The following is a 16,984-nucleotide window of genomic DNA, read 5'->3' on the forward strand; positions in this document are numbered from 1 at the left end:
GATGGCATTTTCGTGCCCATGTGAGGACACCTCTGGCGTCTCTAGCAGGTGGAGTTAGCAACAGGGGGCTGGGCTAAATAATATATGATCCAATGAAATTCCATGAAGTCATTATTTGCATAGCGGGTGTGGCGGAGGGTCATGTGACCTCCAAAGCAGCTGGTTATTACCACTGTTTTATTATTTATCAAAACCATTTCACATCCAAGAGGCCAGGCTCTCTGAGCAGCTGCTCCCTGCCTACCCCCTGCCTCGCCAGCCAGCGACCCCCCACCAATCCCACTGCCTGCCAACCGGGTAAAGGCAATCACAAACAAGTCGGCCAATCACCGCAGGGAAGAGCGTTTTGTTTCCTCTCAACCAATGGCCGGAAGCGAAAGGTCAGAAGTGTCAATCAGTCAGGGATATTTTCGAGAAGATTGAGAAGTTTCTGGAGGATTAGTGAGTGAGTCAGTTCACAGAATGAAGGGATCACAAGAGACAACATTGGGGAGCATAAATAAGAAGTGCATACCTTCAAGCCATCAATTCAACTCTTCCTGTCATCCTGTCATTTTCTTAAACTACCAACTCTGTCAGAAAAACCGAATATAACTAAGCTCATGCAACTATATATACCAGATGAAAGAACCATGTCTGAAAAACAAAAACAACAACAAAAAACAAACAAACTAAAATAACCTTCCTGATTTTCACAACAAATCAAACACAACACAATGCCAGGATCAGGGAACATTACAAACATTTACTCTGAATGTGTCCAAGCTCGGGGCTGAGTTCTTAATGATAATTAATGATAATTACACATTACACATTTATCAAACACTGCATGTGACGGGTTCTGAGGCGCTGCAGGAGGAAGTCAAAGAAGGAGGTAGGAAATCCTAAGCCAATAAATTTTCCAAATCTAATGTTTGTTTCTATGTTACAATGACTGCCTTCAAAATGTGACCAAAAAAAAAAAAACAGTCCATGTCAACTACAATAATTAGTAATTGCAGGTCATTCAAATCATATTTACAAAATAAAAGTCGTTGTGTTTGCGCACAGTAATGAAACTGCTTATTTTGCATGGCCTGTGCTATACAATGCAATCATGCTTGGCTACATTATTGATCATAAACGAGAAGGAAGCACGTCTTCAGGTTAACAATTCATAGATTATTACTCCATTAATGTCACTGAGTGATTTATGAGGCCCTTTAAGACAAGTGTATCCACTCCCATGAAAAGAAACCCATCCGACATGAATCTAAAAGCTTGCGTTTCACAGTGAGGCTGCGTAACGCCGCGGACGTTATCTGAAGCATGAAACTCGACGGCATCATTGTGCACGTTTCTCCTTTCCGAGCACGTGTGGCAAACCCCCGCAGTGCTTAACCTCTGGAAAAGGCATCGTTCAGGACTCTATGAATGCTGATATGCTGCGTAGTTGTATCTCCCCGCTCCATTCCCCTGCTATGCTCATACAGGATTTGCTCTATGTGAGACGAGAGCTTTTCAAGGTTACAAATCGAGGAACTGGGAGCATTTAAAAAGGTCAGTAATTCTGCACAAAATAGTAAATTTTGAAGTGGCCACTCATTTCCTGTTGGAGTTTTTCTCTTCACAACCATTAGATTTGATATCAGGGCATCCCGGCTGAAATGGGCTAGTTTCACTTGATTTCAAAAGGAAGTTTTAACTTAAACAAAAAATGAGTTCCAGAGATGCTAAACTACAGCAAAATGATGTCCTGAGTCTTTTTTGGTGTCGTTACCAAGACCTATTGTCATTTTTGTCTATAGCATGACATAACAACAACCTAACAAGTGATCCTCTGAACACCAGTAATGATTAACGAAGAAAAGTCATGAAAAAGGTTAAGTACTCTAATCAGGGCTAACTGACACTGAGTAGATTTCCTCGTCAATACGTATGAAACCTTTTCCAATAAATGTCATTAGTGGTGGGTTTTTTTGGTTCATTATATTATGTGGACTGGAAAACCTTGCAAAACCAAAGGGCAAAGAAAAAAAAATCATTTTTGACTCAGCAAATAGAATAATTGGTGCAATAGTGGCCTTAGAGGACAGGCTGAGGAGGAAGACACATGCATTTATTCTTCACTCATTCATTTATCATTAATAAATTTGTCCTGGTCCAAGTTGTGACGATTATGGAGCGCATCCGGAGAACACTGTGAGTGAGAATAATTGTATGGTAGTGTAATAAACATGCATTGCTTTGGATGAATGAAACAATCCTGAGATGAAAAAGTCCTGTAAGATGTAACCACACAATCCCTTTAGCTTAACAGGTACTAACTAAGAAGTGCCTTTCTGCAGGAAGTGGCTCATCAGTCTTGTTTCTCTGACAAATTCCTGAGCTGTGTCATGTTATATCAGCTGTGTGGTATGGTGTAATTTGGATGCCACCCAGATGCATCAAGTTTCCTTACAGTCTCGATAAACAGGCCAACATCGAAAGGCAATTTGCGGCAAACGTCGTCTTTTCCAAATGCAATTGGAGCAATCAACTGCACCTACGATGCAATAAAGACATCATCTGTGAATGAATATGTGTTCGTAAACACAACACATTATCACACGCTTATTTGTGCAATATGTAGTTGGCATCCAAATGCATGGGTCAAGCCAGAAGGATATTAGCAGTATATTGGAATATTAACATTATGACCTGCGTTTTTCACTTTACCGATTGATTCAATCAGTGTCGTCTCAATCGTATCCGCAGATTATTTTAGCCGTATATTTTAGCCGTATATTCGTAAGTACTACTGAGTGCTCTTTATGGTTACATCATGCTGGTGACATTGTTGGATCCCAGGCTGTTTTGTGTTTTTTTTTCTTCTAATTTTAGAGCTTGACACAGAAGATGCCAGACATGTTTATAGTATTATCTCTAGTGTATTTTGTGTTTCGATTCACAACTCACTGGCCATCAGAATCATAATGTACCAGGAAGCCAAAGTTCTCCCATACACCAGATTTGGGGGAATTTGCCAGTTCCTGATCACTGCTGAAGGCAGCAATTGCTACTTTTCTTATTTCATTTACAACATGAAGAACAACATGCAATGATACTAAAGAATGTTAAGTTGGGGCAGGTTAATGAAATGATATTAATATTTTGGCAGGTTATTGAAATGATGTCTGTATGTTTGCATGGGTGGATAGATGAATAGGTGTATGTGAACTGGTGGATGGATTGATGGACAGATGGATAGATGGCTGGATGAATGGATGGATGGATGGATGGATGGATGGATGAATGGATGGATGGATGGACTCTTCCCAAGCCTGGTATCTGTGACCAGGTTTGTGACTTAGTGAACCAGTGTTGAGGTATTCATTGATAAAGACTTCAGAGCACCTTTGTATGTCACTCTGGATAAGATTGTCTCCCAAATGCCATAAATGTAAATGTAAACTGATGGATGGATGGATGGATAGATGGAGCATGGAAGGCTGGAGGAATGAATGGTTGAATGGATGGATGGAAGACTTGATGTATGGATGGATGGATGATTGGATGATGGATGGATGGATGGATGGATGGATGGAAGGCTTGATTGAGTGTAGATGGATGCATGGATAGAAAGCTTGATGGATGGATAGATTGATGTATAGCTGAAAGGCTGGATGGATGGATGGATGGATGGATGGATGGATGGATGGATGGATGGATGGATGGATGCATAGATGCATGCAAGGCTGGATGGATGAGTAGATGGATGGAAAACTGGTTGGATGGTTGGCTGTAAGCCTGCAAGTCCTGACACATTCACTGCAAAGTTCCTAATGCAGTATTTCCTCTTACCCGCACTGACAGCTTGAAACCCTCTCATGTAAAAGGCACTACAACAGAAAAATGTAGCCAAAGATCTTCTCCGGTGACATTCCCACTAATTGCTGACACCACCCAGAGCTTCTTATAAGCAGAGAGGATATTAAACACTAACATGAGAGCATGGTGTAGCCCCTTTTTGAAGGCATGCCAGCAAAGGTGAGGGTATATCTAATTAGGTTTACTCAGGGATCTCTGACAGAGAGGTGTGCTGTATGGGAAGCCGCTGGAAATTGCTGCCATTGTGCTGCGAAAGGCCAGAGCAAACTCAGCTAACCTTTTTGTGATCTAAAGGAGCTTCTGTGGATCAACACTGCTTATATTGTTTACACTGCCTCCTCTACATTATTGTCACACATTAGCACAAAGTGGATATCTTGGGAAGGACGGAAGGAGAGCTTAAGGATAACTGATTAGAAGCTAGTTCCTTCATGTTTCACAGCTTGTTCTAGGCAGAGCCCAGAAACAAATACAGCTTTGTGCACCAGTGCTGGAATGAACTCACTAGTTATTTTGTTGTACTGAAGTATTTGCAGAAATAAAGTTTCAAAATTCAAAAAAGGAATCTATTCTCTACATAATGTCTAAATACTCAATACGTATTTCTCACTTTCTAGGAATAAAAAAAAGAACTGACTCAATCGTCTGCATGTATATGAAATGTGTTTCTATATCACGCAGCTTCAACACAGTTGTAACAAACATGAATCGGTCTCTCCAAGTTTTCACACAGGTTCGTTAGACTGTTGCGGCCAAAAAATGATTGATTTTGCTGCAGCTTTTTACAAAATTTGTGATGTGACTTGCAAAGATTTTTGCGCCTTTTTTGCAGAAAACTACCTGAATTGGTGAAATTGTAAGCACAGGATTCTTCTTTGAAACTCTTACCAGTGAAGACAAATGTAATTACTTTCTATGATAGCTCTACTCATGTTTGATGCCTGAGAGGGCTTTGGTTTGCCTGAATTCCTGTGATGACAAGTTTCTCCAAATATCATGTCGTTTCCATGATTTCCATTCATTTCTGTGACAGCAAAATCATGAAAGTCCTGGAAAGTCTCCTTACAACAATCACGACATCGGAAAGTTTAAAAGAGCAACTTACGGAGCTCGCTCGTGTGTTTAACATCCCCATGTTACAGCAGAGTGTCAAATGTACAGTATGTTTAAAAGATGCTGCCCCTGGTACAAGCTCACGTTTCTAAGCCGGAATACAGTCCCAGCATTTCATGTGTGCAGCGATGACACAATCGCACGCTGTGTTATCTACCCATAGAGCCGCTGTAATAATGTAGTCCAGCAGAACACAAAAACATTCTGCATTATAAAAATTAATATCAATATTATGCAACATTAAATGCCTGTTTATGGCTTAGTTTAAAACACTCAGCATTAAGTAGCCTATTTGTGAAGTTGTTACTCTGCTCACATAAAACTCAAATTACAGGGCAAGAAATGCTCAGAGATCCTTCAAGGTCAGCTGGAGTGAACAACAAGCAATTCCTCCTCTCCTCCTCTGCGCCTAAAATGTGAAATGTTTTGCCGTGCTGCGACTAATCGAGCTCTAATTGCCGACGGGGGGAGCTGGAGAGTGAAGGGCATGGTGTTCTCTACAAGAGCATGACTCGAGCAGATACCAGAGAGCTGGAGAGAGGGAGGGAGTAAAAAGGAAAAAAAGTGAAAAAGATCAGGAGGGAGAGGGAAAAAAGTTAGGACGAGAGGAAAGAAGAGAGCTCACCCAGGAATTATTCTTTCTGTTCGTTTCCTGCCAGGCCTCCTCTTCAGCTCAATCACTCCATCAGAGCGACTCTCAGCATGTTCTGAGCGTCTGATAATCATGCCGTAATCAGAGTAAACAGAGGGGAACTGCATTTCAGACGCAGACACTTTACAACTTAAACAGCCTTAATGTGGTGACTAGAGAGAAAAATAGCATCTTTCTTACAGCATAAATCTTAGCAACTAAAACTATTGTAATCTATCTCCTAAAACAGTAGGGCTTCCTGTATTTCTTAAATGTGTTAGAAGTGAAATAATGTCTCAGTGATCAGAACCTTTCCCCCCGAATGCTTTCCATTTCACACAATAGATAAGAAATGTGCACGTCAAAGCAGAAGCATTACCAACCTAAGCTCTTAACAGAATAACTCTCTAAAAACACACACATAAGTATAGACAGTAATTTAATCACTGCTGTAGTGACAGGCCTTGCTGTGATGGTAGCTGTGATAGATCTGTCCCCTAGCAGCCCGGTCCCACTAAGCAGATTAAAATAATTCCTCTCTCTGTCTCTGCTCCAATATGTGTCACAAAAACAACCTCCTGCATCTACAGGACATGTCTTACTGTCAAAAAACACCCTCCTGCATCTACAGGACATGTCTTACTGTCAAAAAACACCCTCCTGCATCTACAGGACATGTCTTACTGTCAAAAAACAACCTCCTGCATCTACAGGAAACGTCTTATTGTCAAAAAACAACCTCCTGCATCTACAGGACATGTCTTATTGTCAAAAAACAACCTCCTGCATCTACAGGACATGTCTTATTGTCAAAAAACAACCTCCTGCATCTACAGGACATGTCTTATTGTCAAAAAACAACCTCCTGCATCTACAGGACATGTCTTATTGTCAAAAAACAACCTCCTGCATCTACAGGACATGTCTTATTGTCAAAAAACAACCTCCTGCATCTACAACCTCCTGCATCTACAGGAAACATCAAACTGTCAGATAAACTGTTTATAAAAGGAACATATTACAGACAAAACGTCCTGTACCTACAGAAAAGTTCCTATAGTCAAAAAGGAAACATCCTACTGTCAAAAGTCCTCAAGCACAGTAAACCTCTGAGCATCCATAAACAACAGACTGACCTTCACAAGTCAAATCATTTCCTGGCAGCATCCTGTTTTATCTGTACCGTGCTAATCTATAAGCTTTACACAGTCATGCAAAACAGAATGACTTTTAGAGCTACAATCTTTAGAACAATTTCACGGCTTAAAGCTATTTAACATGATTCCTGATACATGAATGGATTCTGATGTTTCAATAGCTTCCTGTAAAAAAACCCCACAAAGTCCAGTTCATATCTACTACATAAATAATGAATACTCTTCAGTTCCTTCCTAAGTCACAATTTTTTTTAACTTTTTTTGATTGATTTTTAAATTCCACACTCGACTCTCTCTCTCTCTCTCTCTCTCTCTCTCTCTCTCTCTCTCTCTCTCTCTCTCTCTCTCTCTCTCTCTCACACATGCTGCTTCCTTCACTGGAAACAGACAGCACTCTTTCACTGGGTTTCAACACATCATTCATTATTAGCTGATGCTGAAATATTTACAGGTGTGGGAATCCATTCATGGCTTGTGCAGGATGTCAAATTATGTAGAGCAATCACATGAGTGCACACACACACACACACACACACACACACACACACACACACACACACACACACACACACACACGCACACACACATTATTACATTAGCATGCCAGAAAAACCTCATATTATCAGGGTGTCTGCATGATTGCCTTCTAAAATGTGACCTAGTCTTCCAGATACAATAATAAATAAACCACGTTTTATCTATTATACATAAACAAAGGTTAGACCAATGGCACATGGCAATGATCCAAAACACATGAGTGAATTAGTGGCTTGATCAGAAAACAATAATCCGCATTGGGGAATGATTTGATTCTTGATGGAAGGTAGAATGAAGTTTCAAATAGCATCCTAAACCTTGGTGGATATTAACACCAGACACTTCAATTGTTTACAATATTTTATTATTGAATTAAATATATAATGTTATATGTCTTAGCTGTTAAATCATGTCATGTTGGATTACGTACACCGAAGAAGAAGAAGAAGAAGAAGAAGAAGAAGAAGAAGAAGAAGAAGAAGAAGAAGAAGAATGAGAATGAGAAGGAGAAAAAAAGAAGAATGAGAAGGAGAAAAAAGAAGAAGAAGAATGAGAAGGAGAAAAAAAAAGAAGAAGACACAGAAGAAGTGCAGTGCAGTAGAATAATTCCTGAGCTACTCTCTGTTCAGTACGTCTCCAAACTTCCTCAGTAATAAAACTCCTGGCTCCAGGTGACTTCACTGGAAGTTTCTGACGTCTATCATCATCATCATCATCATCATCATGCAGTCATCCCTCCAGCAAGCACACACACTCCTGAGATGGTGTGATAGAGTTTCTCTACTGTTACAGAGGAGTTTAAATAAGAATTACAAAGATAAATAATATTATTTCTACCATTTGCTTCATAATAAATTGGCTGTCCAAATAGCACACTTGTAAATAAAGTACCACATCTTCAGTTTACTCTAAAGAACACTTTAAGGGAAGATAATTAGACATAGTTATAGATGGCTCTCATGCACATACTTGCATATTTAGATAGATTTGGCTTGTTTCTGTAAAGTCGGACAAATGAATCGGTGCTAATGTGAATCGAGTCCTGTTCATGTGGATAACTCTTTTAGCAGAGGTTTTGTTTTGTTCCTTTGTCATGTCACGCTCGCGGTGGTGGTTCCGACTCATTTCATATTCAGGAGACACTCTGGGCTTTAAGACTTTTTCCCTAGCCTACTAAGGGCAATATATTCATAGAAAACTTGTAAATGTTTATATATTCAGAGTAAATGCTGACATCAACCTCATTTCTGTTCTCAAGGTGTTATCATTGAAGACTAATAATCTGTGTAAGGTTATCCTTACAGAGCCAACATTATCAGACTTGTGGCAATAATTCATTTGCTTATACTGAATGAACATACAGTATCTGATAAATGGCCGGTTTCCATTCCGCCGGCAGACTGCAAATCCAGAGTAGTAGTAAAAAGTTGAAGAATTGTTTCGAGGTCCATCAGATTTATTACGGCGTCATAACTTTTTTGAATGTAAGCGTAATCATGCTAGAGTCAATGAAACAGCTGCAAGGAGGTGAACCAGCAAGACATATTCAAGGGATAGAGGATAAAATGGAAGTTTATGTTTTCATTTTGAATTAACAGCGTGTCTGTAGATGCCTCGGCAGAACCCAGCAGGAGTGTGACACTGGGCGTGGGTGTACATCTACCGCCGACTTTAGCCACCAGTCAGGAGCTTGTATAAAACACACTGCAAAATGAAGCGCCTGGCTTCATATCAGCCCCTGTCATTCTCACTCTCACTCACCGTGTGAGACCTTGGCTCGATCCGATGTTCTTTCACAGGAGGAAACAGAGAGGGAGAGGGCACACGGAGAAACAGCCTTTTAGCGGTTGGCTTGTCTGTAACCTCGGACCTGAAGGACAATGTTGAATAGCTGTGTAGCAGACAGAGAGGCTGCTGAGGATTAGAGAGTGCCTAGATTTCTCTCTCTCTCTCTCTCTCTCTCTCTCTCTCTCTCTCTCTCTCTCTCTCTGTCTCTCTCTCTCCCTCTCTTGTTCTTTCTTGCTCTCTCTTACTTTAAGAATCATAACTAAAGAGTCATAGTGCACTAATGTGAGAATATAACTCTTTCCTGCATTTCAATTCTTACTATTCTCTTATTATTCTCTCTCCCTATCAATGCTCTGTTTACCCGCAGGAAAACAAACTAAACATCCATTTAAGCGTAATCTTCAAACACTAGTTTTATTGGCTCTCAGCCCCCCACCACCACCACTATAGTCCAGTTGGCTGGTTGATTCACTGGAGGCTTCAGCCCCATGCAGTAATTGCTGAGAGCCTATTAAAAACGGTGACCTTACAGAACCTCGTTTAGCTGCCAGGGCTAACGAAGGGGGAATTTAACGAGGGTGAAGCAGCTAAACAAAGAGACAATCACACATATTCCAAATGCCAAGTATAAAAAGTAAACCATATCCGAAGGCGGTGATGTGGCACACGAGGATCTGTAATGGAAGCAGCTCATCTCCTCCTGCATTGTCTGCACTTGGTGTTTACCAGCTGAATGCCGAATAGCAAGGAGGCTCACTTCCGACCCACCACACTCCTGCGTCTCAGATCAACAATAAGCTAAGCAAAATGTCACACACACACACACACACACACACACACGCACACACGCACACACGCACACACGCACACACGCGCACACGCGCACACACACACACACACACACACCCTTATGGTTCGATCAGTGGCCAAGGTTAAACAGGCCCTTCACCCTTGTTATGCCTGGGTCGTCCACTCCTACTCTCCAGCTCTGCCTGCTGGTCCCATACACAAACGCACACCAGCCCCAATGGGAGTATTTATAAGAGTAGAGCGTGCACGGTCGTGAGGAGGCAGAAGACGAAGAGCCACTGGGGTTTCCTACCAAGGATGGAGAGTAGGAAAGTGGAGAGTGTTTGTACAGCACTCTGCAAATCTCACTTCTCATTCAACACTCTGATCTGCATTTAGTAACAGCTAAAAGTCATAAAGATGCAGCAGAGCTTTGCTTTGTTCACACTGTGTTACAAGATGAACTTGAACTTGACATTTAGATGTGTGCTGTTTTTTCCCCAACAACTAAATGTTAAACAGTGAAAAAAAACCCATCCTTTTGTGATTAAACACCCACATCTTGTTTTTTAAGTAAAGCTCAGATATTCCTGAACAGAGCTTTTCTAAAGACTCTATAGTAATATTGCACAGAGACACATAAGCAGCCCAGATCTACTACTGAGGACTGGTATCTCTGTAAAACGTCATATATAATATATATAGCGACGTGGTACTTAAGAAGAGTGTTCATATGAATTGGGAGCATGGAAGCCTTTATTATCGCCACAAATACATTACAGCACAGTGGAATTCTTTTCTTCACATATCCCAACTGAGAAGGTCGGAACGCAGGGGCAGCTATGATACAGCGCTCCCGGTGCCGGTTGGGTTAAGGGCCTTGCTCAAGGGCCCAACAGTGGCAGTTTGGCAGTGCTAGGGCTTGAACCCGCTGGAGCTTGACTATATACTACCTACATAAGCTCTTTATTACAACTGACATAAACTTGAAACACATTTGTTTCCGGTACACAGTGGTTAGTGCCCACCAAAAGTGGATAACTGGTGACATGGTCATGGGCACACAGTACTCACTGAAGTGGGAAGTGGAGGCTAGACTGTCTGGTCTGATCCCAGCGATGAGCTACTTTGGCTTAAATTGCTGAAAGAGTTAATGCTAGCTATGATAGAAAGGTATCAGGAAACAGTGCATCACAGCTTGCTGTGTATTGGGCTGTATAGCTTCAGACTGGTCAGAGTGCTGATACTGACTCCTCTTAGCCACCCAAAGCACCTACAATAGAAATGTGAGCATCAGATATGGACCAATGGAACAAGGTGGCCTGATAAATCCCATAGTCAGGATTGTGTGCGTGTTTTCCTTTGGAGGACATGTCAACAGAATGCACTATGGGAAGAAGGCAGGCTGGTTGAGGTGGTTCAGTTTGATGTTTTCCTGGGATAGAAGGATAATGCTCACTGCAACACTGCAAAAAATGTTTAGGAATGGTTTAAGGACCATGATGAGAGTTCAAGGTGTTGACTTGATCTACAAATTCCCCATCTGTCAATTCAATTGAGCATCTGTGGGATGTGCTGGACAAACACTTTGATCCATGAAGGTCCCACATCGCAACTAAGACATGCCATATAAGTCCATGCCTTGATGAGTCAGTTTGGGGACCTACACAATAGGTGGTTTTAATGTCATGGCTTATTGTTTCTAACCTTTCAATGAAGAACTAAAGCCATTCTAGTGTTTTCAGTCTTGTTACATACTGCCAACTCTGTAACTCTAAAGTCAGCCTCCCCCTTGAAGACTGACAAAAGTGGGAAGAAAAACAACATGAAGACACACCGTCCTTTGGACACTCCAAAAGTACACAGCATTTTAAACTAATTAACAGTCATTCCAACACACATCGCTGGCCTGCTCATTCCTCTGGAGAAAATACAGATATATAGCACGGGTGGCCAATAAGCTAAAGTGGAGTCGTAAGAGAAGCGATTGTAGATTACTGAGGCCTGTAGGCATGAGTGTACCAGGCCGAGAAAACATTCCTTCCTGTACATGTGCAGGTAAATGTCGAGCTAATCAAATAGAGGCGATTGATTGGTTACAGTGAGTACACCAAGCTTTTATTGGGCCACATTAGCTTTAACCTTGAGGGCCACATGTCCTTGAAGATATAATGCTATAATGTAGCATAGTGTACAAAGTATTCTTAGGGGATAAAACTAGCTTCAGTGTGTGTAAAATAGAGCCAGGAGTTACAAGCTAAGCAAAACACAAGGACATAGGACATGATGATAGCATGCACAAAGCACGTAAACACACATTCAGTAGCAGTCAAATGCTTCCTAGTTTCAAACAAGGGTTTTCTTTTCGTCATTCTTAATAATTTAAGAGTTTACAATATTTTATTATTCAGTGACACAAAAGTGTTAATCAAATCAAAGCCTATAGAATTGTAGGCTCTGAGAGTCGATTTGGTGAAACACTGCACACGGCACACTCTTGGCTTTTGCTGAAGCAGATTCAAAATGAGCCATCTGCTTTCTTCAAGGGCCGTGCAGTCCTCTCATATACTAAGCATTAGTTTGCAGTTTTCCTTGTGTGATAAATGAAACCTGCTTGTTTCGAAATACATTCATGCATCGGCATCAAATGAACTATTTCTGTTTTTCTTAGAAACACTTTCCAAGCATAAACCTTTACATCAAAATGTCTTTTCTGTGAATACTTCAATTAATTTTTACCTATATTCAATTTGACTGGTACTGCCTGTGCGTGCACACACACACACACACACACACACACACACACACACACACACACACACACACACACACACACAATCACTTACCTCTATGCCTATTTGTAGTTTTATCAAACATAAGCATGGCATCCTCTACCTAAAAGAACAGAGAAAAAAGGATTAATGTGTGAAATCTAAAAAGAAAAATCTACACAAAAACAAACAAACAAAAAAAAAACATTTCAGAGGCTTTCTAATCAAAATGCTCTCAATGGCCACTTTATTAGGAACACCTTCCAATTCCTGAGGTTGTTCAGTCAGTCAGTCAATCATATGTAAGCAGTGTAATTCACAAACATGCAGCTAAACATCAAGCACACGTTAGTTAAAGTTCACATCAAGCACTAAAATGTGGAACAATATAACCTCAGTGAATTTGACCATGACCACAAAATGTTGCGAAAAAACCAAACTGGACCCACTTTTGTCAGTGTAGAACAGGTTACAGTGGGCACAGGTTATTTTCTAATCTTCACCTGTGAACATTAGAAGAAGCTCTTGACTTGTATCTACATGACTGCATGCACTGCACTGCTGAAACGACTGGCATTTGAGATTGAATATTTTGGAATTCAATGTGTGAATATGAAAATCTGACCAAAGTAATGAATTCTGACATGCCTACAACACCCTCGCTCATACCTGCTCACACACACGCCTGACTAAACACTTAATGCTTCTGAGCAGTCTGACACCGGCAGGGACCTGATCGCAGGACACTCCACACACAGTGACCACGACAAACACACAAAGATTCGTATGAAAATGGATGCCGAGGTCCCGCCTGCAGCCTTGTGAGAAGAGTAACCCTAAAGCAGAGGATGCAGAGGCAAACACCTGCTCACAGAGCCGTCAATCAGCGGCATAACAAAGAGTGAAGCTGCCAGGCTTAATGCGCCTCATCAGCCTCAATCATCCCCAATAAGAGTCACTCTGACTGGCACACACACTCAGACTGATGAGAACTGTTATCCTCCACTGCAGAAGACGAGTGTGACTACCGCACTAATGCATATTTATGCTAGTCTATCACATTAAACCTGCTCTACAGACCAGAAAAGCCTCGTATGACTCAGAAACGACCCCGAAACTAGACTCTTCACTTCTACACCATTTTTGTTATGTGACAAACTAGGCCTAAGAACAGACTCCCTGCTTGGATCTTAAGACTCCCACAGCCCGGCAGGTCCACCTTTAAAGAAATGCCATGATGTGAAGGTGTACACTCCTTTGGCATACTGCCCTCGGTGGCAGTCGCTAGGTAACGGACCCGGAGCAAGCTGTGTCCTGGTTTGTGCAAAGTGAAAGAAGATACCTGTGACTCGGGCTGCACTGATGCCAGATGGGAAAGACAGAGTCAGATCCGGCTTCTTATTTAAGTGTCGGTCTCTATAATGTGCACAGTGTGTGTCTCTCTATCCCTTTCTCTCTCTCTCTCTCTCTCTCTCTCTCTCCAGTTCATGTTCTGAGGAACACTGTATCAAGTGTCACTGGCACAATATCAGTGCAAACAAATATTACAGCAAGCACTGTGGATTTCCGTCTCCTGTGTGTGTTTACCTGCTCCGACATGCTGTCAAACAGCACAACACACATATAGATGTGCAAGTTTAGTCTGTTAAAAGTAAGCTTCGGTTTTTCTAGAACTGCAGCGGTTACGTGAGGTATGGGGACACGGGCCACAGAGCAGATGTGTCAAATGTGATTAAAAAAAACAATTAAGAGCAGAACACGATTGACAAAGATTCGATAAAACTAAAAGGTAGAACTCCATTTCTTTGAATATTAGTGAGAATAATTCATTAATGTACATCTGGTGGTAATGTGCACGTTATATAATGACCTCGAAGATCTCACCAAATATTTGAAGATTTCAAAGTCAGGCTAAATCTTACATAGCTTACCATCACTATGGTTACTCAACAAGGTTAATGGATTAGAACTAGTGTATAGTTAGTGTATCTGCTGACCAGAACATGACTTCAGATCATTCCATTCAGAATATGACACATTACTATTGTTAGGACATTTTGTTCATTTATCATATTCATTCATCTTCTGTAAGAGCTTTATCCTGGTCAGGGTTGCGTTTGGTCCAGAGCCTATTCCTAGAATACACATAGCAAGGGATGTCTAACTCATGTATACACACACACACACACACACACACACACACACACACACACACACACACACACACACACACACGTTCACAACTAGAGGCAATTCAGCTTACCAATTCCACCTTCTTATAGGTTTAAGGGAGGTGGGAGCACACTGGAGAACACAGAGGACATGGGAGAACATGCACAGGAAGTAACCAGAGCTCAGCATCATGGAGCTGTAAGGTCAAAGCTGTCCAATACGCTACAATACCGCTGTCATTTATTCCATTTTCTACAATGATACATAAAATAATGCAGACAAACGATGACAAATATCATGCGTTTATTCAAATCCTTTCTCATACTGAAAGGCAAACAATCAGCTTCAAAATTAGGCAATTAAAGTCAGAAGATATTACAGCGTTCTGATCTTTCTACTCTATCAGATTCCCAGGCACATGATTATTCATACACAATACCTTCACATACACAGGGAAGGACATATCACGCACGTTTCTTCCTCTGCTGCGGCCCTAAGATCGCCAAGAGCCATTCGTCTGAGATGAGCTCCGCCTTCCAGCATCCAGTAGATTGTAGGATAAAAGCTTTCTTGCACATACACACATATAGACACACACACGCTCTCACAAAGCTTATGCAGTGTCTAATCTCTGCCCTGTATAAGAGAAAGGCCTAAAGGATAAAGAGCGTCTCCTCGGTACAGTATGTAGGGGGCTGAGCACTTCGAACAGATAAGAGCTTTCTGTATACTGAGAAGACAAGAAGAAAAAAAAGGAGAGAAAAAAAAAAGATTCTTGGAGAGCGTGTCTGTTAACCAACCAGTTAGGGAAAGGCCTCTTTGGTGTTTACCGGATGCTAATGTGGCTAGCAGAAATGTTGGGCTCGCATTGGAAATGGCCCTGACCTTTACTTGTTAGCTCTTGTGCCTTTGCTCACAGCTCAGAGGGGGTCAGAGTCCGAGCCTGCTGCACGCCGATCGATGCGGAACACCACTTTAGTCAGCATTTGCACCAGGCGTCATGCTGAGATCTCTTACAGTGCAGAGATGTGGTGAGGAATTAATTAGCAGAGTTTTGTGCAGAGGAAAAAATCAAAAGAGAAGACGGTAGAGGTAGAAGGCAGCGATAGAGGAAAGCCCGACTGCTCACTCACTCCATAGTCAACACCATTAAAAGCGCCTATGGTGGTCAAGCTACTTCACCATTAAACCCAATTACCATTAATTGACCGAACAGGCGGCACCTTGGCTGTTGATTAATACATAGCATATGATGGGGCACCGTGGCTAAGCCCCATCATAATGCCTCTTTTATAGCAGACAAAGACGTGGCAGGCCTGCCAGAGCAGCAATAAAACCGCCTTTAAATGTAGTTTGTGAAACTGAGGTTTCTCTCTGGCTGAAATTTATGTCTCTTATTAGCAGGGGGCTAAGCGTTTCCCCCCTCGGAGTCACTGGCCTTTATGGGCTCTCGGTGTTGGACTGTTATGAGGTAAAACTGAGTCCAGGCAAAGTGTGAACCAAGAAAGTGCTCATATAAAATATAAAACAATAACAAATGCTCGAATTATTTAGACGCGAACTGTGACCTCCAGCACTATATCTGCCAAAAAGATGAAAAGCGTGTCTGACTTAGTATTACTAAATAAAAATCGAGGAAATCTGTCTCTATAACAGAGAGCTAAGCAGACAGAGTTGTGTGTCACTCATGTAAGATTCCTCACCACTGCCTTAGCAAACTTACTGTATCTGACGGTCTGATCTCCTTTAAGTAAGCAATCTAATTGGAAATTTAGCTGGACCACTTTTTTTCATTAACTGCCATGTATCAGCAGGGATACAGGAGGGAATACCTTCCACAGTCAGCACCGGGAACGTGTTTACACACAGCCGATAAACGCAAAGGCAATCCAAGGCTTAAATTCGCATGGCCACGGGAGAGAGAGAAAGCGGCGCTCTGCCACCCATGCACGCGCTAAACCTCCATCAGAGTGCAGAGGAAAACTTGCGACCCTCATTTTCTCCTCTTTTCCACGTGTCAGACAAACAAAGACGGACGTAGGGCAGAAGGTAGAATTCCTCGGAAATTTAATCAGACTTTTTTAAATTATTTATTGAGGGCCAAACACAGCCATATGCTCTAAGACAGGGAGCATTTTGATTTTTCCGATGAGTTTCTGTAGAGTGATGGCAGTTTA

At 41.6% G+C, this 16,984-nt stretch overlaps 1 protein-coding gene across 14 annotated transcripts in view; it reads right to left on the bottom strand.

Moving 5' to 3' along the window:
* The window catches only part of msi2b (musashi RNA-binding protein 2b), a 237,049-nt gene that overhangs the window by 96,564 nt on the left and 123,501 nt on the right, over positions 1–16,984 (bottom strand). For all 14 annotated transcript variants that reach the window (XM_027148097.2, XM_027148086.2, XM_027148091.2 and 11 more), the window contains exon 7: positions 12,711–12,759. In XM_027148097.2, coding sequence (XP_027003898.1) covers positions 12,711–12,759 — 49 coding nt within the window. The remainder of the gene's footprint in view (positions 1–12,710; positions 12,760–16,984) is intronic.

Source organism: Tachysurus fulvidraco, chromosome 11 (assembly GCF_022655615.1).
Source record: "Tachysurus fulvidraco isolate hzauxx_2018 chromosome 11, HZAU_PFXX_2.0, whole genome shotgun sequence".
NCBI classification, from domain to species: domain Eukaryota; kingdom Metazoa; phylum Chordata; class Actinopteri; order Siluriformes; family Bagridae; genus Tachysurus; species Tachysurus fulvidraco.